The sequence below is a fragment of the Manis pentadactyla genome, chromosome 1 (genome assembly GCF_030020395.1).
Source record: "Manis pentadactyla isolate mManPen7 chromosome 1, mManPen7.hap1, whole genome shotgun sequence".
In the NCBI taxonomy this organism is placed as follows: Eukaryota; Metazoa; Chordata; class Mammalia; order Pholidota; family Manidae; genus Manis; species Manis pentadactyla.
The window spans coordinates 66,383,665-66,411,372 of record NC_080019.1 but is presented as its reverse complement, the minus strand read 5'-3'; the positions used below and the strand labels follow the sequence as shown (position 1 = coordinate 66,411,372).

The following is a 27,708-nucleotide window of genomic DNA, read 5'->3' as shown; positions in this document are numbered from 1 at the left end:
TAATGACAAAACCAGTAGCAAGGAGCTCCCCTGGCACCCAGATTGTGTCTGTAAATACCAGTTTCCTCTAAAAGAAACCAGGATCCCCCAGAGAAATTACTAATTTCAGGTCTGAGGCAGGAAATGTATGATATGAGCCTGGATCATCTTTCATGCCAGATAACAAGGAAGCTATCAGACAATTCAGGTCATTCAAAAGGACCCAGGAACCAACCTGAAGAGGTACCCATTGGCCAAAGACAGGACAATCTCAGCATCAAAACAGAAAACAACTAGTCAGTTTCAACAAATCAAATATATTTAAATACATGAGTTCATCTGGTACCTATGGAGATACTAGGAAACCAACTCATTATTTTGAAAGGGGAAAGAAGCAAACCCTTAGCTTCCTTACCACATACCTGCACCTCAAGGCAACCAGACAGTTTGATACGAGGACTTTCTCTCGACAGAGGGTTTCCAGCCACTTAATGCTGAAGAAATGATAGACTTAGAGCATCAGGATGTGAATTTAGGTAACGACCCTCAGTGTATCAGCAATGCCATCACCAACACCATGAAAGGAGGGAACCAGATGTTACACGTCCCTGATGGATGTGCCCACCACCACCTGTGAAGTGTCTCGTCAAAAAAGAAACAAAACAGCTGAACCTGAGTGAGTACTTAGCTCTAACTACAAATTTACAGAGAGCTTGGGGGAAAGAAGAACATGCTCAACACCACCACAGGGATGCATCCAGCAAAGACCAAACTGGGGGGAATTTACAAGCAAATAACCCAACTTTGTCAGCAATGATAAGACTAATGAAGATTGTGAAGGAGAAAAGAAGGGAGGGAAAGAAGGAAGGAAGAGAGAGGGAAGAGGAACCTATAGATTAAGAGAGACTTGAACGTGTATAGGAAGATACAGGAAAGTGAACGCTTGAAGAGAACTCGGAGGATGCATAGGAGATACTACTGATTTTTGTGTTGATGAGATGGTGGTGGTGGGATGGCCATTTTGCAAGGAAGTATATTTTAGAGGTACATATGGAAATATTTGTAGATATAACAATATGGTTATTCAGGCAGAGGTTGGCAATAGGTTTCCAGGAAACAAGAGCTGCCCTGGGTTGATAATTGTTAAAGCAGAGTGCTGAGGACCCGGAGGCCATTGTGCATTCTCTCTCTCTTATCATATATGCTTGACATTTCCTATCACAGAAAGAGAAAACAGCAATGAGGAAAAGTTAATTACATCAACTGGAAGTAAAAGAGGACTAAGAATATGATCAGCAATTTGTAAAGAAGAAATAGAAGTAATCGATATGAAGATGAAAAGTAATCCTACAGCAAAAGAAAACTAAAAAATGTAGCTTTTTAAAAAGGTAAGGCTTCATTTTTCACTTATCACATCGTCCAAGCGTTTAAAGATGAACGACACCCCCTGGTGGCAAGGGAATGAAAATGCACACAGTGAGCAGCAAACTAAATCGGTTCCAGTTTTCTGGAGAGCATTTGGCAATATGCGGCCAAAATCCTCAGAAGCACATGGTTAGGAGCCTCGGCTCCAGGGCCTGCTGGCCCAGGTCAGATGGCCAGATCCCAGTTGTACCACTTAGTGGTGACAGGACTCAAAGCAAAGCAAGCTTCTAGTTGTAAAAGGTCTGTAACAGTGGCACCACCTCAAAGGGTTGCTGTAAGGCTCAATTAGTGAATATTCATAAGAAATTGGGCCAGTGCCAGGAATACAGTGCTGCCTTTCATTTCTATGTTGGTCCAGCAGCCTCACTTCTATTTAGCCTAAGGAAAACTTAATTAAGTGCACAAAGATGTATATACACAATTTGTTTATAATTTCATGATTTATCAGAGGCCCAAAGAGGAAATGCCTAAACAAATTTTTGTAGTCTTACCTTGTAATACTACATGGCCATTAAATATAATGATGTGGATATTCATATAATGATGTAAGGACATTTATAATCTATTTTCAAGAAGGAAAGTCAAGCTAGAGAAAAATAAACATAGTTGAACCCTAGGAAAGAGACATACGTATTTTTTAAATCAGTGCATGTATACCTAGATGTTGAATGGTAGCTGACTTTGGATTTGAGGGTTATTCTAATTTATTTTTCTTTGTGATTATCTGCTTTCTAATTTTCTTACACCAATCTTATCATCTGTGTGATTTCTAAATAATTTGTTACATATTGTGATGGTTAATTTTATGTGTCAATTTGACTGGGCTAAGGATGACCAGAAAGCTGATACAACAGTATTTCTATGTGTTTCTCTCAAGGTGTTTCTAGAACAGATTAGCATTTCAATCAGTAGAGTCAGTAAAGAAGATGCATGCTCATCAAAGTGTTAAGGTGTCATCCAATCTGCTAAAGGCCTAAATTGAACAAAAAGCAGAGGAAGAAGGAATTAGCTGTCGCTTCTTGAGCTGGGGTGTCTATCCTCTCCTGCCCATGAACATCAAAGCTCCTGGCTCTTTGACTTTGGACTCTAGGACTGACACCAGCAACTTTCCTTCTCCAGCTTGCACACAGTAAGTCATGTGACTTCTTAGCCTCCATAACCATGTGACCAATTCCCATAATAAATCCCCCCCATATCGAGATAGATAGATGATAGGTACATAGATAGATATAGATACATAGATGATAGATAGATATAGATGATTATAGATTAGATAGATAGATACATACATACATACATACATACATAGATGATAGATAAATCCTATTGCTTTTATTTCTCTGGAGAACTCTAACTAATATACATATACTCCAAAGTTCTTATAAATCTTGCCAAAAATTTTAAAAATGTATTTGGATGTGTGAAGGAGTAAACAGGATAGAAATGCAAAACTAATATGTTAGTCTCTAAAGTAGATAAACACACTTGGAAACATAAAACTTAATAATGAGCATTCAGTAACAGAGTCATTCTCATTGGTAATTATCACCAGTTTATGTGTACATGGCAGACACATGTGTACACACATCTGTTTCAATTGGGTTCCCCTTAAAAGCAGAGCCTGAGGCAAGGACTTGGGTACAGGTTAATTCATTTCAGAGATGCTCCCAAGAAGCAGAAGTGAGAAAGACGAAACAGGAGGGAGAGAGGCCAACAAAGGGCCCATTAGTAAGTAGTGATTGCTGTAGGTAACTGGGATTCACTCCCACTGGGGACTCTGAGAAACTGCCTGATAGACCTCAGAATTGTCCTACCGCAGCATGGTAGGGCCGGACTGGTTACTCACCAACGCGCATCCCACCTTGCATGTGGGCTGCCCTGGTAGTGTTGCTCTCCCACACCTCCGGGCTCCTGCAAGCAGACCGTGCCGCCTCTCAGTGTCAGAAACAAGTCTGAGGCAAACAAGTGACCTCGGGCGTGTGTTTGTGACGTGAGGGCCTGGCATGGGACGTTTGCTGTATGCTGCAGGGAACCGGGATATAGCCAGGGACATCACATCTTTTATGCCTCCCTTGCCCAAACCCAGGTGAAAAGAAAACAGGACTTTGCTGGCAGACTGCTGGGATGGGGGTGAGGACCCACCACCACTCCCTACTTGCGGCCCCTTCTCCTTCCCACACAGCCACTGGAATTGTCTGTCTGCATTCTCAGCTTTCAGAGGTATGGGATACACAAAGGGAATTGACGCCCCAGCCAGCCAGGGCTGGGCTGGCCCCAAGTCCCACACACAGCCCTTGATCTCTGTGCTCTGGCTTAACCGACACGATTGAGTGCAAGTTGTTTCACCCCTGCCTGCCCCTGCTGAGGCCCTAGGAATAATGCAGAAAACCCAAGAGTTAAAAGTCATGCTGTATTTCAATGTTTACACACAATAAGTTAATGCTTTTCACAGTTAAAAAAATACAGTGGTTATACTTATAACCTAACATCAGAAATTAAATGTGTGGTCCTTTGGTGGCTATGAGGCTTCCTTCCCACCTACCCAAGAATGGACACTGCCAGACGTCACCTCTGGGAAGCTCTCCAAGACCACTCCCGGCTGCACTGGGCAGCCCGTAATATGCACCCTAACCTCTGTCACTAGATTGCTCCCCATACTTTCTGCACCACCCACCCATGCCCGCACCCCACCTTGGCCGTGAGAGGTGGAGGACCTGGCACAGGATCAACCACGAATGACACAGGGAGGCACACAGAAGACCCATCCCCACAGCATTCCCGCAGGCTTACTGAACACTGGGGAATAGAGACCAAGTGGCTCCTTTCAGTCTGGAGCAGGTGGAGGAAGGAAACTGCTCATTACCACCCTTGCTCAAGCTGTGGGATCTGAAGACACCCGGCCAGGCACCCCGGCGCTCTGGGGCAGGGCAGGAGGCAGGAGGGGAGAAATCACATCCATCTTCTGCTCTGCGTCTCTCCTTGGGAGAAGACCTCTCCATCACTGAAGACAAGCAGCCCAGCAGCCTGTTCTGCCAGAGTGGGCCCTGAGCTGGCCGCAGCCATGCCTGGGGACAGGATCACTAGTCAAGCACCCTGGGGTGGCCAGGGCCCTGAGGGCTGGTGCCAAACTTCTCCGGGAGCTTTGAGCGAGACAGAGGTCTCGGTTTCCCAATCCGGCCCAGGTCCTGTGGGAGATCCTCCAAGGATGAGATCTCCAAGTCACTCTCATCATCCAAGAGCTGTGCAGAGGAGAGAACTCGGTTCAGCAAGGCAGATAGAAATGCGGGACGGACACGGGGACAAAACGCAGACCTGGGAGGAAAGCATTAGGAGGTGCTGCTCCTCCTGGTCCTTAGGTTGTTGCCCAAGGACCTGCTTCAGAGACTTGGGCTCAGAGAATTTCAGACAGTCCTGAGACTCCAACAAAATGAAGGCAAGCTCTCAAAAAGGCCGATGGCAAATCAGGTTGCCCTTGTTGTAACTCTAAGTTTGTGCAGATTTCTTAATGCTCCACACTGATGGGGCTGGAAGCCCAGACCCTTCACTTTTCCAAATTCCTGAGCTGAATCAGGGGCTCCAGTGCCCACCAGACCCCGTCTCAGACTGCTTCTCTCAGGCCAGGTAAACACTGAGTGAAGGAACACTAGGGTCCTCCGGAGTGCCAGGGAGCCTTCTGCCTGGACAGGGCCTGGGCTGCAGCCAACAGGCTTGCCCAGGCCACAGTCACCTTCCAGAGCTCTCAGCCCCTGCTGGCACAAGGCCCAGGCCATGTGGACCCTCATGTAAGCATCCTATGCATTTTCTCCTCGAATGTAAGGCCACCCGGTCAGAAACCACCCAGGGCCCAGGACAGCAAGCTCTGAGCAGTGCCTCAACCTGCTTCTGGGCTGTTGGTGCCTTTCTACAGTAAGGGCATTTTCATCACTAATTGAGATCTTCTGGCCCCATTACTCACAAACAACACGATAAACCAGACACATCATGTAGTAAAGGGAGAGGGGGGTGTAGGGAGTTAGTTATGCTATGAAGAACCAAAAAGTGATGGCCCTACTTCTGAATTTTATGGAGTTATTAGTGAATTAACTTCTGAATTTTAGGGCAATAGCGTTGGTTGTCCCAGGATACGCCCTTTTGATTGAAGAAGGAGAGAGAGGTATGTGAAGTGATGAGAACAGAAAGTGTTTCTGCCTAAGGAAGTAACAAGGGTGTGACGGGGGCCATCAGCAGGGTCTCCTAAGGTAATATGGTGGACAGGCTGAGCCTCCCAGCTCTAAATCTGATGGTGGCTAGAGGCTGAGAGAGGCAAGGCCATGAATATGTGGACGAAATGTAACAAACATCCCCACTGCATGTGCGCAGCCACATGCACGTGCTGCATGATGTGACTCCATAAACCGTCTTTGGAAATCAATCAGCTGTGCTCCCAGCAGGTCTCGGTGTCCCCGAGGGAGGGAAGGAAGGAGGCAGGCCCTCCGTGGGCTGAGCAGAGCCCAGAGAGAGCAGCTCCTGCAGAAGCCAGACCCAGAGCCAGGTCCGGACTCCGTCAGAGGCGGGAAATGGGAGCCTGAGTGGGCAGGAGAAGCCAGCTACTGAGCAGTTCCTTGTATAATGAACCAAAAGCCTCTTTAATGGTAACAAGGACACAAACAGCCAGCATTTGAAAGCGGCCATCTCTCCAGTAATGTCATCTACACTGTCCCATTACGTCCAAGGCTGACACTGCCTGGACCCTCCTCCTACTCCACCCCAGATGCCCAAAACTCAGAGCTGGCTCTGTGGGGAACGGCAGGGCAACCACCAAGTGTCCTACACCCTACCTGAGGCTTCCTTCCTGGCACGGTATCCCTTGGTGGTCCGGCGTTGGGCATTAAGTGAAGACTGCCCCCTCCATCTGGCTTCTTCGCTGGAGCCTCTAGCTGCTTCTCCAGGTTTCTGACCATCGACTGCACCAGTGTCCCTGGAAAGCAAGCTGAGAGAAAACGCCAGAGAATGAATGCCACGTCCTTGTGGGTTGTGTCCAGGCCCCGGTGTGGATAGAGGGAGTGTGCAGAAGGGTCAGTAGGAAGGAAGAAGGGCAACTGCAGAGGAGGAGCAAGGAGAGAGAGAAGGTCCAGGCCATCATGCATGGTGACCCGGAGGCCTGGGCCACCCTGAAGACATCACTACGCCCTTAACCACACAGCTTGTGACAGAGGCTTCAGAATCTCTTCTTCCCTCTTAATGGGAGGCAGAGGCAGAGCCTCTACTCAGTTGGAACATGAACGGCAAGGCTAACATGCTGACACACCTTCCTCAACGTCTTCACTGAGACAAGAAGTATCCTACGTGAAATTAGCACAGGAGGGCTGAGGGCCAGACAGCCATTCTCGCAACTCTGTGCAGGAGGGGGCTTCACAGGGATTGTAATGGACTCCTGGTGACCGGGTACACCAAGGTGGACGTCCAGATCTCAGGAATGGCCAAGATGCAGGAAACTAACCACAGCCTTCCAGGATTCAAAAGGCTGAGGGCCTGAGTGGACGTCTAGAGCTACAACAGTCCTTGGCTCATTGATTCATTCCAGAAATGTTTGTGAAGGGCCTATAATGTACCTGGCACTGTGTCCCTCACTAACCATCTTGTTCAGATACCTTCTCTCATTTTCAACAAAGGAATTGAAACCTTATTGCCCCACCTGGCAATACTTCATGATCACAGTCGTCATCAATACTTCTCCAAAAATCTGGTTCTTGTGGATAAAGAGCAGGTTCCCGTGGCCAGGGTTCTCACCTGGCCCTGGTCAGCTAGCTCACTACACTTGCAGGCAATATGTGGTTACTGACTCTATATAAAGAGCTCCGCCCAGTGCTCTGGGTGACACGGTGGCACAGCTGCAGGGCTGCAGGACAGCAGAGACTGGGGTGGTGGCAGCGCTGAGGACAGAGACTGAGATGGCTATCTGGGCAGAGAAGTCCCGAGGCAGAGACCGGCTTGCTGCAGGCAGACTCGCTCTGAGTGGACGGGATTCTAGTGAATGACCTGCCACCATGGGAATAAAGTTGGGTATAACCCTTTCACCCCAAGAACATTCCATTGTCATGTCTTTGGTCTCATTGAATCCATAGTGAATTTGCCCAGGGCTGAAACCCATTGGCAAGAGAGGTGGATCTGGATGGACTGGAAGCTTGGAATGTGCTGTGGACAAGATGACATTCCTCTGAACCCAGTACGAGTGTGCAGTGTGCAGACGGCGCAGACCTGGACTTACATCCCGGAACTTCCACTTACTCACTTTGGAAAAACAAAACTGTCACTTCTATATTCTTTACCTAAGCCTGTGCTAGAAAAGGCACTGGAAGCCAGATGCCACACCCATGTCCATTAACAGTTTTATAAGAAAATCTTGAAAGAATGGGAGTTGACTCAGCAGTTTTGAGAAGGAAAATGGCTCAGTCACCGTAACTTGTTAGAAAGTGACCAGTTTAATGGATATTTTCACTCCAGTTAATCACAACATTTCCCTTAAAGTTCTGTGATGCCGTTTACATCAAGTTAAATTTCTGTCTCTTTGCTGAAAAGAGCAAAGACCTTGTGAGATTAAAAAGGCTGCTGTTCCCAAAGGCATTGGGGGAGCCCTGGGCACCTACTCTGAAGGTTCCTTGTTAGGTTCTGAGGCTGTCACCCTCTGTCTCAAAGGTCAGCAGGGAAACCACGCTTTCTGCCATTCTTTTGTTTAAAAAATGATGTCTGTTAGACATGTTTCTGTTACAGAAAAGTCTGTTTGTCAAAATACTCATTGTAACTGAACCCAGTTGTACCCTAGGTTTGCCCTGGAGGCCACTTTTACTGGGATGATGGGGGAATCAGGTGACCCTGATCTGGTGCTAATGAGCTCAAGCACCAGGAAAGACTGCACTGCATATTCCTAACATTAGGAAAACAGCTAAAGGCTGTTCCTTTTGGGACAAAAAAACTTAAAGTAAAAAAAAAAAAAAGGAATCCAACACATTAATTTCAGAAACAATACAGACTTTCAGTTTTCCATGATACTTGTTCTGTGATGTTGAACAAATAATTTATGGTCTCAGAGGTTTAGTTTGGACATCGGTAAGGATGCGTGTGGCAGCCTTACCTCACACGCGGCGTCTGGGCAAACTGCCCTCCCTCCAGGCTGGGCAAGCATGGAGGACACCCTCCCAGAGTCTCCTCACACCTTCTTATTCTCTCTTACCCACAGGAGGGGGCCAAGCCCAGGGACTGGACATCCCCTGGGCCGTGTTTTGGCTGGGCGACAGTTGGCAATGCCCACTTCCGTTTTCCCTCTGCCCCTCTGCCCGCACCTGTGCCAGGGCTTCACGGCCTGCTTCAGCCCACTCAGGGTCCGCTATACGGCCCAGCCCTGTGCTCAGGTGTGGTCAGGGTCTGGGTCTGGGGAGGCTGCAAGGGTCCTCACTTCGGCCTCAGGAGGCAACCCAGCTGTAACAGAAGCCTGTGCCTTAGGCCTGGCTGGGCCTGTCACCAGCAACACAGCAGCACTTGAATCTCACTGGGTCTGCCACCGTGTTCATTCTCTACCATAATAACCTGGAGGAGGAAGGGGTGAGTGGGCTCTCCCCAGCCTCCAAGAGTTAAACAATTCAATGACAAAATAAACCTCTCTCCAATTCTGTTCTCTTCCTGATATCTCCGCTATCCCAGGAAAAGTCGGAGGGGAGTGGGCTCATTCTCTTCAAGTCAACGTGAGTTGCCAAACCATAAAACTCAAAGAAAGTCAAAGGATGTTTCCTAGAGAAATCTGGCTGGAGAAGGGCTACCCCAGTGGTCCCAGACCACTCACCTGAGGACGCCAGCCCACCTGAGCCCTCGCCAGGAGGCTGCACACGCCCCTCAGAGGTCTCAGTGTCAGACCAGTCCCCGTTGTCCTCTGGCTGGGGCCCCATCTTGGAAGGAACTTGTGGGGGTGGAAGAGACGCCTGCCGCCCGGAATCTCCCTCCGTGTCCTCTTCAGAACTGAACGGGGGCGTACTGCCATGGAGGAGAACTGAGGGTGCACGGGCCAGAAAGGAAATTTTAAAAGCCAAACTTCCCCACCTGCAAACGTGTTTGGTTTATCCAGAGCCAGCCCTGCTCCTTCCTTGGGCCCCAATAACAAGCAGCCAGGAATCACCCTGGAGTGTGGTGGCTACACCAGTTTCCCCTTAGAAGGCGAGGACCCAGCACTTTCAGTGTGGCAAGCAGGGCTTGGAGAAGAGTTGCTGAAGAGAGGGCAGGTTTGCTCTGGCCAAGAGCAGAGGACCCCAGTCTCTTCTTGGGGGCTCAGGATCCCACCTGTTCACTTCTGTCTCTGCCCCTCACCTGTCCGCAGAAGCCAGCAGGGAGCCCAGCACAGGTGCTGCCTGAGGTGGGGAGCCACCACCCAGGCCCAGTGAGGGTGCTGAGACCAGCGCTCACCTCATCCCAGGCCCTGGGGAAGCAGAGGTACCGGAAGGTCCGTGAGCTCAGGGGCGTGGAGTAGGGATGGGCACAGGGGCTGGGCCAGGGCCACGGCTGCTGCGACTCTGACCAGCCATCGTCGGTGGCTCTGCCAGCTTGGATGGCGCTGCCACATGCAGGGTCCTGGTCTGTGGCTGGGGTTCTTTGGTAACCATTCGGTTCCGCTGGCTTTTGACTAGAAACACAGGTAGGAATGAGTATCAGGGCATACCCAGCTGGGACCCCAAGTCTAAGAGGATGTAGAAAGAGGCTCCAACACAGTAGAAATGGACAAGTCATTCTGTTACAGTATACCCCCTACAATAAACACAGCAGATTTGGTCGTTGCCCTCATCCCGGGTGCCCCCTGCTGGCCAGACTCAGGGCTGGGACCCACAGTCTTTTCAGAAACCAGGAGAGCAGCTGGTGTCCCAGGAGATGCACAGAAGTCAGCAGGTCTAGACTGGGGCCCAGCAGGTCTTCAGTTCACCCCTCCACCCCCGCCAACCCTCAGCAGCACCCTAGAAGCAGACCTACCCTGTCCACCCACCCGAACGGCAGCCACTGGAGCCAGCAGCCTTGCAGGAAGGTGCCGCTGCCACCAGAGGTTGCCACGCCCTCCTCCCAGCACAGGCCTTTGGGGCAAGAGTGATAAGGCAGAAGGGCAGACACAGGCCTTTCATTTCCCAAACTTCACCAACACCCTTTGAGGGCCAGGGGAGGATCTAGAATCAGCAACTTTTTCATGGAAAGAAAAGAGGAGAGAAGTGCAATCACAGGGAGTCAGAGTAAGGACTGTTCCCTGAAACTCTTACGTGTGTGCAGTGTAAGAATTTCTTACTGCATTTCAAGATCAAAAATATTTGAAACACGCTGCTCTCACACAATGCATTTACACAGAAGAAACCTTCTCTAGAGAAAAGGGTAAACTGAAGAGAAGAGGAAGGCAGACAAACTTGCTGCAGGAAAATTACAACACTAGCTACAGTTATGTGCGCAGACACCAACTATGCACTTTGGTGCAACTTCCAGTTAGCCCCCCACTATCGTTTTCTACTTCACAGAGGCTGCAAGAGATTCAGGGACTTGCTTCAAGGTTCACGGTTCCATGGAAGTGAGCAGTAGCTACTGACAAGGCTGTGGGCCACCCCAAACACAGGGACCTGTCTCTGCCTTGCTATATCCTACAGCTTTGCCCCAAAGTATAAGAGGTACGGTCTGAGCAGAGATGGGAGGTGGGCATTTGTGTAGCACTCTCGGGACCTAGAAAGGGGATGAGCAGGCCTAGGTCTGGAGAAAGAGGTCTACCCGTGCTGTGAGGACACAGCACTTATCTCACACCTCGATAACATGCCCTGGAAGGCAGGACCACAAGGCCAGTGAAGGGGAGAGGGGCAGGGGGATCTGACTCCAGCCTTCTGACTACCGGACCTAGGGCCAGAGGGGAGGGCAGCACCTGGAAGTGCAGACAGCTCTCCTCTCTTGGAACCCTGGACTCAGAGGGTGCTTCCAGCCCTCTCCCTGGGGCTCCCATGCCCCTGCCCTTGGCTCCAGCACGTTACCTCTGCCCGGCCGGTTTACCAGCTGAGGTGGCAAGCCCTGAAACAGCCAGCCTTAGTAAATTTTTAAATGATTGGTCTGTGTGCCAACTAAAATAAGCTATGTGGCCAGAGCTATGTGGCCTATACTCTGGAAATTCCTTTGCACGAAGAGCTAGGTTGGGTGTGCCCGGACACAGAGTACCTCTGGGTATGTATGCCCATGCGTGAACAGGGCTGGGGCATCACCCTGCATGAGCAGCCCCAGACCCGCAGAAGCCCTCCCCGAAGCTTCCAGTTATAGCAGTCCAGTGGATCTCGGAAGCCTCTAGAAGTGGGGAGCTCTCCAACCCAGGAACACAAATGGTCTTGCCCCGTAAGTTCCTTGAGGACAGAGACTTGAGGATCTTCATCCACGTACTTTAATCCTCCACAAGAGCCACAGGGCTTTTCCTTGTCACAATCCCTGGGACAAAGCAGCACCTGTGCCACAGCCCAAGGAACCAACTCTGAGCTCTGAGCACTTGTTTGCATGCAGAACCCGCGCAGCCTTGCACACCCTCCCACTGCTCCAGAGCAGAGTCTTCATTTGTTTGATATTTGCCCCCTCCCGCAGCCCCAATGCTCTCAGTGGAAAAAGCCCTGGGCCTTCTCCCAGCCGACATACCTGGTGTACAGAGCCAGAAAAGGGATGGGCTGCTCTCTGTTGGAGCCAAGCAGGGAAAGCAGTGTAGAACCCAATTATGGGTGAAGCTACCTATCTGAGCTGGGGACGTTCAGGGGCAGCCACAGCACTGCCTCTGGCTCACCTCCCACTTCCCTGCATGACCTGGTGCCCACCCCACCCCACCCCCAGATTCGGTTCCCAACAGAGTATTTTTAGACTCAACACCAGTGAGGACCCTCCCACGCCACCCTTCAGAGCAATGCCTCAAAGGGGGCAGGGATAATGCCCTCCTCATATGTAAACAACTCTCCTGCATCAGAGTCCCCAAGGAAGCCTCTCCCCAGCTTACCTGGAGTCTTGCCACCTGGCTGGGAAGCCAGGGCCTCATTCCTCACTCTCTCATTCATCCTGCTGGTGACTTCCTTGATGAGTTTTTCTCTCAGACTCCGAAATTTAGGAAACCACCAAGCCTTCTCACGCTGGGCTCTCAGGATGGGCTCCAGTTGTCTGAGAACCTGAGTAGGGATTCCCTTTGTACCCTGGAAGGGACAGAAGTTCCCCTTTGGAGACAGGGCCTCCCTTTCTTCTCCTTCCTATAAGCCTCTCCAACCTGATGCCAGCCTGGAGTCCCTGATCAGGGCCAGGCGCTTTCTGGGAGAGGATGAGATGAGTGTCAGAGCAGAGTGGGCGGTGGCTTCACACACTGCTGCATGTGAGGTGGGTTAGGGGTGGAAGCCGCATCAAAGCATGCATAGCAAGATGACACAACTTTGCATTGACATCGCAGTATATGGGGCTTAGACGGGACACGCTTTTCTACCACCCAACTAAATCTGAGGTTGGGAGACCATGGCTTGCTCCTTTTTATACCTCAGGCACTCTCATTAGGCCAGACACATTGTCCTCCATGGCTAATAAGGTTTGAAAAAATCAACTGCAAAATACAAAAGCCAGGTACTTATCTAAGACCTACTGGAAGTTGCTCCAGCTTTTGACATCCAAGCAGAATCCATGAGGCTTCATTCAAGGTTAGAAAGAAATGTTTTAATTAAGTCTGAATATAGAGCCAAAGTTAGATTGAGCAGGAACTGAAAATAGTCAGATTAGTGAACACACTAAATGAAACCTAGATATCTATTTTTTTTTCTAATTTTACTCTGTACAAAGAGTATTTTCAGGGGGTTCTGGAAAAAGATGGTGGAGTAGGTAGGCAATGCAGAAACCTCCCAAAAACACATAAAAGAAGAAAATACAGCAAATACAACTAAAAAAAAGATCTAAAGACTGTGGAACAGACCACCTACATGTGAGGAAGAAGAGAAGACCACACAGAAAAGAGTAAAGTGGCAGAGCCAAGATCAAGAGCAAGACCCAAGCCCACCCCACAAACCCAGCCTACAGGTGGGATAAAGAGGAACGGAGCAGGAAGGGGGTAGGAGCCCAGGAGCACTGCACACCCAGGCCTGGAGATCTGCCCCGTGATCACGAGCCCACATTACACTTGGTTCTGGTGGTTGGCAGGGCTGGACACCAGGGACAGGGGAACACTTGAAGGCTGAGACTCCAGCCATTGTGGAGGACAGGCACGCTCTGTCAGTCCTGAGACCCAAAGCAGAGGTGGCAGTTTGAAAGACTTGTCAGTGGGAGGGGTACCAGAGGGGAGAGGGTTGGATGGAACTCTCTCCTCAGGAGAAAGGGCAGGCGGGGGATACTCCCCAAGCCCTTTCTCAGCCCAACAAATCGGGGAGTCTTGGGAGCCCCAGATGCTCCATCCCCCTTTGCTGGCAACTCAGCCCCAAGGCTCCTCCCTGCATGTGCTGCCAGGAGCCAACCCACTGAGCAGCAGCAGCAGCAGATTTTGCTGCCTGGCAGGCAGAAGGAGATTTTCCCAGTTTTCTTGGCTCTGTTTCAGCCCAACTGGGAGGTGCCTGCAAGACCCAGCCCCAAGAGCTCCATTGTCCCTGCTGGTGTCCAAACCCAGTGCTGTGCGTCCAACCCAGGCAAACCTGCACATCAGCTCACCCACCCCACTTATCCCTTCAGCCCCATCATTGCTGCAGGCCAGGCAGAGGGTGGCCCCACCCACAGCAAGCTCAACAGAGACTCCTGAGTTGATTACAAAGGTGGCAGCTGAAGGAAACTGCCAGCACAGAAAGACACTCTGCCCACAGCACTCCAGCAGCTGTGGTCCCTGCAAAATAGGACTAGGCACCAGAGAGTAAAAAATATTGGGCTTTGGGGCACCATAAAGCTCTTGCCCTCGTCATAAAGCTATTCTATAGGTCAGGAAGCATAGCAGAGTCATCTAATACAAAGGAAGAAACACAGAAACCCTGACAAAATGAGGAGGCACAGGAATATGGTCCAAATAAAACTACAGAACAGAACCCTAGAAGGAGGCCTAAATGAAATGGAGATCATCAGTCTTCTTCATAATGACTTGAAAATAAAAGTCTTAAACATGCTCAGGGATTTACAGGAAAGTATCCAAGATCTCAGGGAGGACTTCAACAAAGAGATAGAAGACCTGAAAAAGAGCCACTCAGAGCTGAAGGATAGTGTCTGAAATGAAAAATACAATGGAGGGATTTAAGAGTAGATTAGAGCATGTAGAGGAGATGGTAAATGAAATGGAAACTAGAGAACAGGAAAACAAAGAGGCTGAGAAACAGAGAAAAAAGGATGTCTAGGAATGAAAGAGTGATGACAGCTGTGTGACCAATCCAAATGAAACAATATTTGCATAATGGGGGTACCAGGAGAAGAGAAAGACAAAGGGATAGAAAGTCTCTTTAAGGAAATAATTGTTAAAAACTTCCCCAATCTGGGAAAGGAACTAGACACTCAGGTCATGGAAGCACAGAGATCTCCTAACAAAAGGAATAAGGAGACAACACCAAGACACATAATAATTAAAATGGCAAAGATCAATGATAAGGAGAGAGTGTTGAAAGCAGCCAATGAAAGAAAAATGATTACTTTTAAAGGAAATCCCATCAGGCCACCAGCAGACTTCTCAGCAGAAACTGTACAAGCCAGAAGGTGATGATATATTTAATGTAATGAAACAGAAGGGCCTCCAACCAAGAATCCTGTACCTGGAAAAATTATCATTTAAATTTGAAGCAGGTATTAAACAATTTCCAGACAAACAAAAGTAGAAGAAATTCACCACTACTAAGCCAGCCTTGCAAGATAGGTTAAAGGCACTACTATAGATGGAAATGTCCCTAAAGCTAAATAGCCTCCACCAGTGAAAATAAACCCACAGGGAAGGTAGTAGACCAACAAATTATCAAGCAAGTATGAAATTAAAACAAAACAAAAACAAAATCAACTATACACAAAATTAGTGAAGGGATTCACAAAAAGAGCAGATTATGACATCTAATATGAAAAAAGTGGAGGAGGAAGAAGGGGGAAAACGTACATTTATATTGTGCTTCAAATAGAGTGATCAGCCATTTAAAATAGACCATTATACAGTAAGTAAGCTGCCCTTAAACCTTTGGTAACCACAAAACAAAAGTCTACAGTAAACACACACACACACACACACACACATACACAAAATAAATAAATAAACAAATAAATGAGAAATCCAACTACAACACTAAAGAATACCATCAATAACAAGAGAAGAGTATAAGAAAGGAAAAAAGGAAGAAGGAGGAATGATAAAAAAACATCCAGAAAACAATTAATAAAATGGAAATAAGTACATATCTATCAATATCACCTTAAATGTAAATGGGCTGAATGTAGCAATCAGAAGACATAGAGTGGAAGAATGAATAAAGAAGCAAGACCCACCTACATGCTGCTACAAAAGACTCATTTCTGACCCAAAGACATACACAGACTAAAAGTGAAGGGATGGAAAAAGATATTCTATGTAAATAATGGGGAGAAAAAGCAGGATTAGCAGTATCTTATATCAGAAAAAATAGATTTCAAAGAAAAAAGTAACAAAGGACAAAGAAGGACATTAAATAAAGAGAAAGGGATCAGTCCAACAAGATATAACCATTATAAATATCTATACATCCAACATAGAAGCACCTAAATATGTAAAACATAAACTAAAAGAATTAAAGGGGGAAATAGATGGTAACACATTCATTCTAGACTTAACACACCACTCACATCAGTAGACATCAACCAGACAGAAAATAAACAAGGAAGCAGAGGCACTGAACAATACACTAGATCAAACAGACTTGACAGACATCTACAGAACACTCCACCCAAAAGCAGCAGGATACACATTTTTTCAAGTGTAGATGGAACATTCTCTAGAATAGATCACATACCATGCCACAAAATTCAAAAAGATTGAAATTGTATCAAGCAGTTTCTCAAACACAATAGTATACTAGAAATAAATTACATAAAGAAAACAAAAATGCTACAAACACATAGAGCTAAACAACATGCTTCTAAATAATCAATGGATCAATGAACCAATTAAAACAGAGATCAAGCAATACATGGAGACAAATGAAAACAAAAACACAACAATGCAATATCTGTGGAGGGCAGCAAAGGCAGTTATAAGAGGAGAGTACATAGCAATACAGGCCTACTGCAAGAAACAAGAACAATCCCAAATAAACAGTCTAAAATCACAATTAAAGAAACTATGAAAAGAAGAACAAATGAAGCCCAAAGTTAGAAGAAGGAGGGACATAATAAAGATCAGAGCAGAAATAAATAAAATTGAGAAGAAAACAATAGAAAAAAATCAATGAAACCAGAAGATGGTTCTTTGAGAAAATAAAATACATAAAACCCTAACCAGACTTATCAAGAAAAAAAGAGTGTATGCACATAAGAATTATTAAAGAATACTATGAAAAATTATACACCAGCAAATTGGACAACCTAGAAGACATGGACAACTGTCTAGAAAAATACAACCTGGGAAGACTGACCCAGGAAGAAACAGAAAATCTGAACAGACCCATTACCAGCAATGAAATGGAACTGGTAATCAAAACACTACCTAAGAACAAAATCTCTGGACCAGTTGGCTTCACTGCTGAATTTTATCAAACATTTACAGAAGACCTAATACCCATATTTCTTAAAGTTTTCCAAGAAGTAGAAGAGGACAGAATACTTCCAAACTCATTCTGTGAGGCCAGCATCACTCTAATACCAAAACCAGGCAAGAACACCACAAATACAGAATATTACAGATGTATATCCCTGATGAACATAGATGCAAAAACCCTCAACAAAATACTAGCAAATCAAATAAAAAAAAATACATCAAAGAGATCATCCATCATGATCAAGTAGGATTTATTCCAGGAATGCAAGGATGGTACAATATTAAAAAATCAATCAACATCATACACCACATCAACAAAAGGAAGGACAAAAATCACATGATCATCACAATAGATGCTGAAAAAGCATTTGACAAAATTCAACACTCATTAATGATTAAAAACTCTCAGCAAAATGGGTATAGAGGGCAAGTACCTCAAAATAATAAAAGCCATACACGACAAACCCACAGCCAACATCATACTTAATAGCAAAAAGCTGAAAGCTTTTCCTCTAAGATTGGGAACAAGACAAGGATGCCCACTCTTGACTTTTATTCCACATAATACGGGAGGTCCTAACCACAGCAACTGGACAAGACAAAGAGATAAAAGGCATCTCAGTAAAGAAGAAGTTAAACTGTCACTGTTTGCAGATGACATATCATAGAAAACCCTAAATAATCCACCCAAAACAACTAGAACTAATAACTGAATTTAGCAAAGTTGCAGGATACAAAATTCATACACAGAAATTTGGCATTCCTAGATACTAATGATGAACTAGCAGAAAGAGCACTCAGGAAAACAACAACACTTACAATTGCATCAAAGAGGAGAAAATACCTAGGAATAAACCTAACCAAGGAGGTGAAAGACCCATACTCTGAACACTACAAGAAGCTCAGGAGAGAAATTAAAGAAGACACCAATAAACGAAAATCTATCCCATGCTAATGGATAGGAAGAATTAATACTGTCGAAATGGCCACCCTGCCTAAGGCATTCTACAGATTCAATGCAATCCCTGCCAAGATAACAACAGCATTCTTCAATGAACTAGAACTAATAGTTCTAAAATTTGTATGAAACCACAAGACCCCAAATAGCCAAAGCAATCCTGAGAAAGAAGAACAAAGGTGTGGAGATAATGCTCCCTGATTTCAAGCTCTATTACAAAGCCACAGTAATCAAGACAATTTGGTACTGGCACAGGAAAAGACCCATAGATCAATGGAATAGATAGAGAGCACAGATGTAAATACACACATATGTGCCAATTAATGTACAATAAAGGAGCCATGGATATACAATGGGGAAATGACAGCCTTTTGAACAACTGATGTTGGAAAAACTGGACAGCTACATGTAAGAGAATGAAAGTGGATTATTCTCTAACTCCATACACAAAAGTACACTCAAAATGAACCAAAGACCTGAATGTAAGACATGAAAACATAAAACTCTTAGAAGAAAATGTAGGCAAAAATCTCTTGAATATAATCTGATGAATTTTTTCCTGGACCCATCTCCCTGGGAAAGGGAAACAAAAGCAAAAATGAACAAATGGGACTACATCAAACTAAAAAGCTTCTGTACATCAGAGGGCACCATCAGCAGAACAATAAGGCATCCTACTGTGTGGAGAATATATTCATAAATGACTCATCTGATAAAGGGTTAACATCCAAAATATATAAAGAGCTCACATGCCTCAACACCCAAAATGCAAATAACCTGATAAAACTAAAAATAATAAATAATAAATAAATAAATATGAAATGGGCAGAGGATCTGAACAGACACTGCCCCAAAGAAGAAATTCAGATGGCCAACAGGCACATGAAAAAACAATCCACATGACAAATTTATCAAGGAAATGCAAATAAAACCACAACGAGATAGCACGTCACACCAGTAAGGATGGCCAACATTCAGAAGACAAAGAACAACAAATGCTGGAGAGGATGCAGAGAAAGGGAAACACTCCTACACTGTTGGAGGGAATGTATATTAGTTCAACCATTGTGGAAAGTAATATGAAGGTGCCTCAAAAAACTAAAAATAGAATACCGTTTGATTTGACCCAGTAATTCCACTCCTAGGCATCTACCTGAAGAAAACAAGATCCCTGATTCAAGAAGTCATATGCACCCCTATGTTTATCACAGCACTATTTACAATAGCCAAGATATGGGTGCAACCTGAGTGTCCCTCAATAGATGAATGGATAAAGATGTGGTACACATATACAATGGAATGTTATTCAGCCATAAAAAGAAAAGAAATCCTTTCATTTGCAATGACATGGAGGGGCCTAGAGGGTATTATGCTTAGTGAAATAAGCCAGTGGGGAAAGACAAATGCCATATTATTTCACTTATTTGTGGAATATAAAAACAAAGCAAAATGGAATGAACAAGAGAGCAGTAGACTCATAGACAATGAGAAGTGACTAGTTGGGATGGGGTTGGGGTGGGTGCAGGGGGGAGGGGGAGGGGGATAAAGGGCACAATACTTTGCAGTCATAATATAAGATCATCATGGGGAATGTTGAACCACTGTGATGTGTGTCTGAAACCAACAAAAGATTGTATATTAACAACACTTTAATAAAAAAAGTATTTTCAGTGATGTGGTATTTGGCTTCTTTAATAACAAGGTGTATTTTTATTTAATAATAGCTTTCATAGATGCCTTTAATAATCCTGTGCATGCTCTGGTTTACCGTGAGCACGAGGGAACAGTGGCATTCCAATAAGAATTTGTACCAGACATGGCTTTCAGTGCCCACCTGACCCACAGCCACCTGCTGATGGAGCATGGCCACGTGTGCCGTGCCACCAATAACGGACATTTAATCTATCCAGGGGACCACCCATCCGAGGCCCCATCCAGAGGCAGGATTAAGCCAATTAAATTTCCTTTGTCAGAAAAAGAGACACAGAAGAAAGAATCCAATGTGCAGAGAGAATGGAGAGGTCAGGACACAGGGTGACATCTCAAGAGGCCACTGGCAGAAACAGAGAGGACAGGCCACACTGTCACTGTCAGGCAAGGAGAGCAGCTGTGCGGGTTTATATCCCCAGGTACCAGAGGCGCCTCACTTGGAACAAATGAGATGCCTAAGGCCACAATGTAAAGAGCAATCAAACATTTGTTGGTTAAGAACACCCCAGGGCTAAGTGGGAGGAGCGGCCCTTAGAACAGCGGCTCTGAGCTTACTCTCTTTATCCCCAGGCTTTCCAGTTTCTCTTCCAGGGCGTCCTCCAGGACTGGCCTGAACTGCTTCAGCAAGGTGGGGTTCTGCCTCACAGCTGCCAGCACCTTCTGCTGCCCATCTCGGGAGTCCTCCAGCTCTGCAACAGAGGACAGCCACCACAGTCAGCCTGGACGCCCGAAACCTCTGCTCCCAAAGCGCCGCCTGCACCCACCTGGTCCACACTCAGCCTGGGAGCCCAGGATTTGCAGACCCCACCCGAGTGTCCATCCCTGGGTCAAAATATGGGGTGTTTCTGTCCTGGGGTACCACTGTCTCAGGCCCCCCACCCACCTTTGGGATTCTCATCCTGTGCTCAGACACACCCCAGGCTACCTGGGGACTTTCAGGCTTTCTGACTTCACTTCAGTCCTGTTCCTGGATTCTAGGCCCAGCCTACTGCTGGCTCCAGCCTAATCCCGGCCCCACCCGATGTCCGCACCCCACTGCCATGCCAGGTTCCATCCCGTCCAGAGGCTGAAATGGTGGCAGGATAGGACAGGTCCCTGCTCCCCTCCGGTTGACTGTATGGATCAGGATTCTCCCTCAGGTGGTAGTACACCTCGGCAGCTCATGGGTTAAAAACGCATCCTCCCAGCCCCACCCTCCAGAGTCTGATTCCACAGACCTGCAGAAGGGCCAAGGTAATTACATCAGAACCTCTGTGTGGGCCCAGGCCTTAATATTTATTTTTAAAACCCCCCAGACCTTCTAACATTTTAATTTGCTCAGATGTTTCTGATGGAAGTGAGCCACAGACCATACCTTAGGAAATACCAACCCAGAGGGTAACAAAATAAGCAATTACAACAAAACTTGGTAACTGCTGCAAAGGGGGCTGTCCAGGCTCAGGGAAGGCCTCCCAGAAGGGATCTCCAGTCCACTGCAGTTACTGCTGGACCAGCTCTTTGATGCACTTAGAGACATTTTCTGACAATATGAGAGTAAGCAGGCCAGTGCTGGAAACAGAAGAAAACCCTCAAGGAGCTCACATTTAAGGGTGGTAACCTCAACTCTGGCTGCATATTTGAATCACCTGGGCCCCATCCCAAGGTAATTACATCAGAACCTCTGAGTGTGGGCCCAGGCCTTAATATTTATTTTTAAAATCCCCCAGACCTTCTAACAACCAACCAAACCTGAGAACCAATTATTCTGGAGCAGTCATTCTCAATGTGTGAGCCGCAGCATTGCTGCACCTGTTAATGTACTAGGATTGCAGATCCTAAGGTCCCACTCCAATCCTACCCAAAGTTCTGGAGGTAGAGCCCAGCAGCCTGTGTTTTAACAAGCTGCCCCACCAGGTTGATTCTCCACCAAAAAGTCTGCTCTGGGGCATGGGCCCCAACCTTGGCTGCATGTTGGAATCAGCTGGGAGTTTTAAATACTACTGATGCCTGGAATCTACCTCCTACACATTCTGATTTCGGTAGTGGGGGACTAGCATGGTCCTCCAGACAGGTACAAGCAACCTGAGTAATTCTTAACATGCACCTGGTTCTAGAGCCACTGGTCCACAGTGGTTCTCAAACTTGAGCAAGAATCAAATGCGCTGGAGGATGGGAGAAAACACAGCCTGCGAGGCCCTGCTTCCAGAATTTCTGATTCAGTCTGTGTGGGATGAGGTGGAGAATTTGAACATCTGCATTTTGAACAATTTCCCAAGTGATGCTGCTACAACTGGTCTGGGACGAGAAGAGGTGAGCGAGCATGTGAAAAGGCTGAGCACAGTGTGAGTGCGCAAGACCTCCACCCAGCAGGATGGGCTCCAGGGGCTTGCGCACCCACCCTTTTCAGCCTCCTCCTCACTAGAACTCAGCACCCCCTGCTGGAGGATTTGGTTCATCCCCTCTGGACAGCAACAGGTCCAGTAGCAGGATGTGTCATGCAAAGACAACTTCCCCCAAAATTAATGGAACTCTAGTTCTTACTACCATATCCCAAGTTTAAATGCACGGAGGGAGTGGGAGCAGGAGGGGACATTAAATAAATTTTGGTTCATCCATCCAATGGAATATTGCAAAGCCCTGAAAAAACAGCTTTACATAAAGGAATATGAGATGATTTCCCAAATAAGAAAATAAATAACTACATGCAGTACAATATGTATGCTGTGCTTGCATTTGGAGAAAAGGAAAAGAATGCATATGCATATGGGCTTATATCTGCACCAAGTATGTCTGGCAAGATAGATGAGAAACCTGTAACAGTGGGTCTCTGGGAAGAAACTAGATAGCCGGGCAGGAGGGAGACCTAGTTCTCACTGTGTGCCTTTTCCCTTGCTTGCCTTTCTTTGGCAAGACCACATATTACCATCTCAAAAGTAAAGGAAAATATTATCTACTCCATGATGGGCTATTTGGTGACACAAATAAAACCCTGTCCTGGGTGCAGGTGTTGGGTCACTTTGGAATTGTCAGGTCACAGCCTGGCGGGGGCAGGCGGGCCCTGGTCCGCAGGTAGTCTGTGGGCTCCCTCAGAGCTTCCCTGGGAGCTCCTTCTCCCGGACTGTCCTGGGAGGCTCCCATGGTCAGGGAGCATGTCTATTTGTTCACTTCCACGTTGCATCACCTAAAATCAAACGGCTGAGAGCTCTGCAAATCAAAGTCAGTCCCTGCCTGAGTGACTCACCACAGCAGGCACCAAGGGCTCTGCAGGGAGCTCTGGCGGGCCCTGCACAGAGTCAGGCCCCGCATGATTGTCTGCAGCACACTCACCCCACAGAGTACAACAGCAAGGGCTCTCTTAAGCCACGACAGTGTCCTCAACCACTGCTCTGAGCAGTACTGGATGAGAGGCGGCAGCGCAGGCGCAAGGGACTAGCTCTGTATCACACACGGCTCCAAATCCTGGGTCCCCCACCTGCTGGCTCTGTGACTATGGGCAAGGCACTGACCCTCCCTGGGCCTGGGTTTCCCCATCAGTGACCCTGAAGACTGCATGTTAGCACCTGTGGGGGACACCTCTGGCACATACACGGTGCTTAAGAAATATTTATTTCATATCCCTAGTTCCTTTCCCCCAGCTTCAGGGAGCCAGATTCAGTTGAGCAGACATGAACTGAATAATGAATAGAGCAGTAACTCTGTTTTCTGTACTGGATGCCTGGAGAAGAAAATGAGGCCCCACCTTGGTCAGAAGAGTCCTCTTCAGTGGCCACAGCCTTCGGGCCTTCGTGGATCCCTGAGGAGAGCAGGAGCAGTTAGTGGCGCCCATGCCCTGGACGCCATCCCTGACTTAGAGAAAAGTGTGGGTCACCATGGAAGGGCTGGCCAGAAAGAGCGAGCCCTCCGCTGTTTCTTCACCAGAGAGAGGCAGCGGGAGCGGTGGTCACAGGCATAGATGCTGGAGGCAGGAAGATCAGAGCAGCGTGCCGGCTCTGTCCCGCCCCAGCTGTGCCCCACGCAGTGCGTCCCACAGCCTATCTCAGCCTCGGTGCCCTCATCTGGAAAGTGAGGCCAACAACAGGCCCCGCACAGCACAGGGGCCCACGATGTAATGAGACAGCGAATCAGCAGTGCTTGGCGAAGCGCATGGCACACAGCTGCTATTAGAGGCATGCATCCCAGCCCAGCACTCAGGAAGCCTGGGGCCACGGGAACATGCCTCCAGACTGCTTGCAGGGCTGGGAAAGAAATGTCTAGCTTTAAGGCAGGGGACAGAAGAGACGTGTGGCTTTATAGGAAAAGGCAGAAGGGTAGCTAAAGGGACAGGCCAGGGGAGGTGGGATGCAGTGGGAAGCGCCAGGCCTCATAAGCAGCAGGCCAAGGTCTTCCAAGCAGGAGCAGTCCTCTATGGGTACCTGTCTCCCTTCAGATGCCAGCACCTGCTCTCTGCTGGACACACACCCACGCAGGCAACCACACAGACCACAGACAACCCAGAGGAGGACAGTATGCACTCCCACCAGGCCACGTGCTCATAGATGTGTGGTTCCCACATGCCAGGAGCAATGTAAAGGTTCATGGCCTGAACCAGAGGCACAGTGACCTACAAAGAGTTTGTTCATGAATCTGCTCCATCAATCACAGGCCCCAGGGTCCTCACCAACCCCACCCCACGTCTCCACCACCATATGGAGAAGAACAGACCTGGCAGGACACCCTGCCAGCTGTGGAGAATGCCTGCAGCACAGACACCATCTGGAGCCCTGTCCGACCCACAGCAAATGCCTTCTCACCCTCCCCGACCAAGCCAGAGGGCCTGATACCACGTGATCCACCCTCACCCTGTAAATTGACAGGTGTGAGACAGGAGAGAGAAGAAGTCAAACAACAGCCACAATTGTTATAAACCATCACATGCTGGCTTACCCTCCACCTTCCTGAGAGACAGGGTCTGGATCTGCAAAGATGGAACAGAGCAGGTTACAGCCAGCAGGGAACTCTGCTCTGAGCACTGGGTCTGCCCAGCTCCGTGAAGAAGGGACAGCCACTGTTCCCATGCCACCTGCTGGGAACTAGAGGGAGCTCAGAGCATACCACCCCAGCCCCCCAGAGCAACTCTTGCCCCCCATACAGAAGGGGACGGCACCAAAGTTGAATGGCAGCAACCAGCGTGGCTCTGAGAGCGACCCTCCCATGGTGGGCAGGCAAGAGTAGGGCTTCAGAGGGGGACTGTGACTTGAAGGGCAGGAGAGAATGGGTCAGACACACGGTCAGTACCATTGGCACGAGCGGCGGAAAACAGCCAGGGCAAGGTAGGCTGCCCTCCCTCACTGCAGGCATCTGAGCTGCGCCCCCTGGGGAGGAAGGAAGCTGACATGGACAGTCCCTGAACTGGCTGCTCAGCCCCCCTTTTCCAGGGAGTGCCGCTTCCTCCTCCTTCCACGTAGTTGCACCTGGGGCAGCCACCTGTGACCGTGTGACCCCACACACAGCCGTAGCTGACTGTCCAGGTCTGGGCACAGAACTCTAGACAGTAATGTGCAGAGCAAGAGCTACCGTCAGCCAGCTGGTTGTGGTTTTCCCTGTTTATTTACTTGTTTCCTTGTTGGTTTTGCCACATGGGACAGATATGAAGTGGAAGTTGGTCTTCAGAGTAAAAGAAACAGTTGAAGCAGACACAGAGAAAGGAAGAAAGACAGCAGAGGAAAACTTCTGACTATGTTCATGTCTCTGGTTCCAGTTTATTCCAAGAATCAACTGTTCCCCTGCCTTGAGCTCTGTGTAGACCCTGTCTACACTTATGACAATTTCCATCTTCTGCTCAAGTTTGAGTTACTTTTTATTACCTACTGATGAGTGACTCATCCAAAGTCCATTTCCAATCCGTTCCTCCTTTGCCTACTTCTACTCTAGAAACTGTCAAACTAATTATTCACTTTTTAACCTTTCTTGCAGCTATAGTTGCCCACATAACACAGGTTTGACCAATAAAATATAATCAGAAGTCTTGGGAAGGGGCCTTTTCACTAAGTTATTCCATTGAATATGGATATGATGGTTAGGGCTAAGGCAGCCATCTTGCAACCATGACAGTCGAGCATGAGAACAAAAGTCAACATGCTAAAGACAGTAAAAAGGAAAATGGAATCTAAATTTCCAATGGCATGATTTTGGTGCCAAACTAAGGCCTTCAGCTGTCAGCTCCTTTGGTATTACAATGTAAAGGGACACTATTACCCTGTTCCACTATGTTTAGCCAATGGGTTCCTAACTGAAACAGTTGCAAACAAGAGTTCTGGGTAACAGAAGAAGGAAACCTCCAGACTGGACCTGGTGAATGACTCAGAGAACGCCATATGGGACACCACAGCAGTGAAGACCTAAGCATTTGGGGTGGGGGAGAAACAGTGAAAAGAAGAGCAGCCGGGCAGTGGGTGAGATACATTGGCTGGTTGACATGGGGCTGGGAGAACAGAAAAGCACAAACAGCAAGGGGGGCAGAAACAGGAAGACAGAGACAGTGGACAGGAGCAAGTGGACAGTGACAGTGGGTGCTCAACCCACGAAAGCTGCGTGGAGGGTGGTACCAGATCCACGGCAAGGACCTGAGCCACAGGAGGGGCCCCACCAACCCAAGGCTCAGAAGGGGGAGAGCCGAGCAAGGCTGGGCACAGAATTATCAACAGCAGGTGAAGAGTCACAGGGGCTCATAGCAGAGTAGGTGCCTTTTCATCACACTAGTTTATCTGGCAACCTCATCAGGGGCTGTTAATGTTTGAAAAAAATTCTACTGGTTAAGAAGTTGCGTCTGAGAGCATGGTGAGGAGAGCATAAGCTTTGCACCCCACCTGCCCAGCTGGGGTTGAATGTCAGCCCTGTCACCTAGTGAGTGCCCTGTGGGGACTTGAGCCATATGACTTCTCCAGCCTGTTCCATCACCTGTCAGAGGAAGATGGGGAGAAAGTGAGGGCAGTGTGGGGCTTAAATGAGGTAGTAAACAAAGTCTCAACCAGGTGGTGGCACTTTGAGGGTCTCTGGTGTGAGTGTGAACCCACTAAGAGCCTCTGGGGACAGCAGGCCCATCCCACCACGGAGGGTGGCAGGCTGCAACCTCGTCACTTTGCGCCCCTCAAGCCGGAGGACTCTTCTCTGTCCTTAAAGAGCCTGACTAATGAGACTAGAGCCGGTGGGTGCAGAAGAAGCCCAGGAGAGCTTCACAGGGAAGAGGCCTAGGCCTAGCGGCACCAGGATCCGGCTAAAGAAGGGACAGACCTACCATGTCCTCCTGGGAGGCGATGAGTTGGGCTTGTTCCTGCAGCTGGGCATGGAGGGCATTGATCTGCTGCTGAGGCTGGGCAGCAGCTTTCCTCTGCTCCTGGAGCCTCTTGTTCTGCTCCTGGAGCTGGTAGGCACAGAAGGGCCTGTCAGTCAAATGTCTGCAGCAACCTCTGTGTGCCCACTGTCTGCAGCGTCTGCACCTACAGGCAAACCCTGGTCAGGGCTTCACCTGAATCACGGAAAAGGGTTTCCAGACCTGGGCAGGTGGCTTTCTAACAAGACTGACTGCCTTCCAGTGTGGGAACTTTTCCAAGCTGTGCCTGAGGAGTCAGAACTGAATGCCAGTCCCCAAGATCAGGAAAAGGCTCTCTGTCAAGTGTGGCCACCCACTGAAGGACAGTCAGGTAAGCTGAGGCCATTCAAAAGTCATCAGATAGATGTTTTTAGGAGAAAACAAAAGGTTAGGAAAATATGGTTATATATTACCTCTGTTGTAAGACCAGAGAGATAAAAGAAACTATTTATTTATATTTACATAAAGAAACTCTAGAAGAATACACAAGAAAACAATGAAAGTGGTCACCTGCGGGGTGGGTGTTGGGGACAGGTTGATGCAAACTAGGTGGAAATGCAACTTTATCAGTGTGTCTTAATATATTTTGCTTTTGCA

General features: G+C 47.8%; 1 protein-coding gene across 1 annotated transcript in view; it reads right to left on the bottom strand.

Moving 5' to 3' along the window:
- Window positions 1-2,797: 2,797 nt before the first annotated feature.
- LOC118908223 (cilium assembly protein DZIP1L) overlaps window positions 2,798-27,708 on the bottom strand; it is a 44,176-nt gene continuing 19,265 nt past the window's right edge. The window contains 9 exon segments of the mRNA XM_057498022.1: window positions 2,798-4,643; window positions 6,222-6,361; window positions 9,239-9,408; window positions 9,835-10,051; window positions 12,410-12,599; window positions 20,340-20,473; window positions 23,503-23,556; window positions 24,687-24,717; window positions 27,037-27,181. Of these exon segments, the coding sequence (XP_057354005.1) occupies window positions 4,485-4,643; window positions 6,222-6,361; window positions 9,239-9,408; window positions 9,835-10,051; window positions 12,410-12,599; window positions 20,340-20,473; window positions 23,503-23,556; window positions 24,687-24,717; window positions 27,037-27,181 (1,240 nt within the window). The 3' untranslated portion in view covers window positions 2,798-4,484.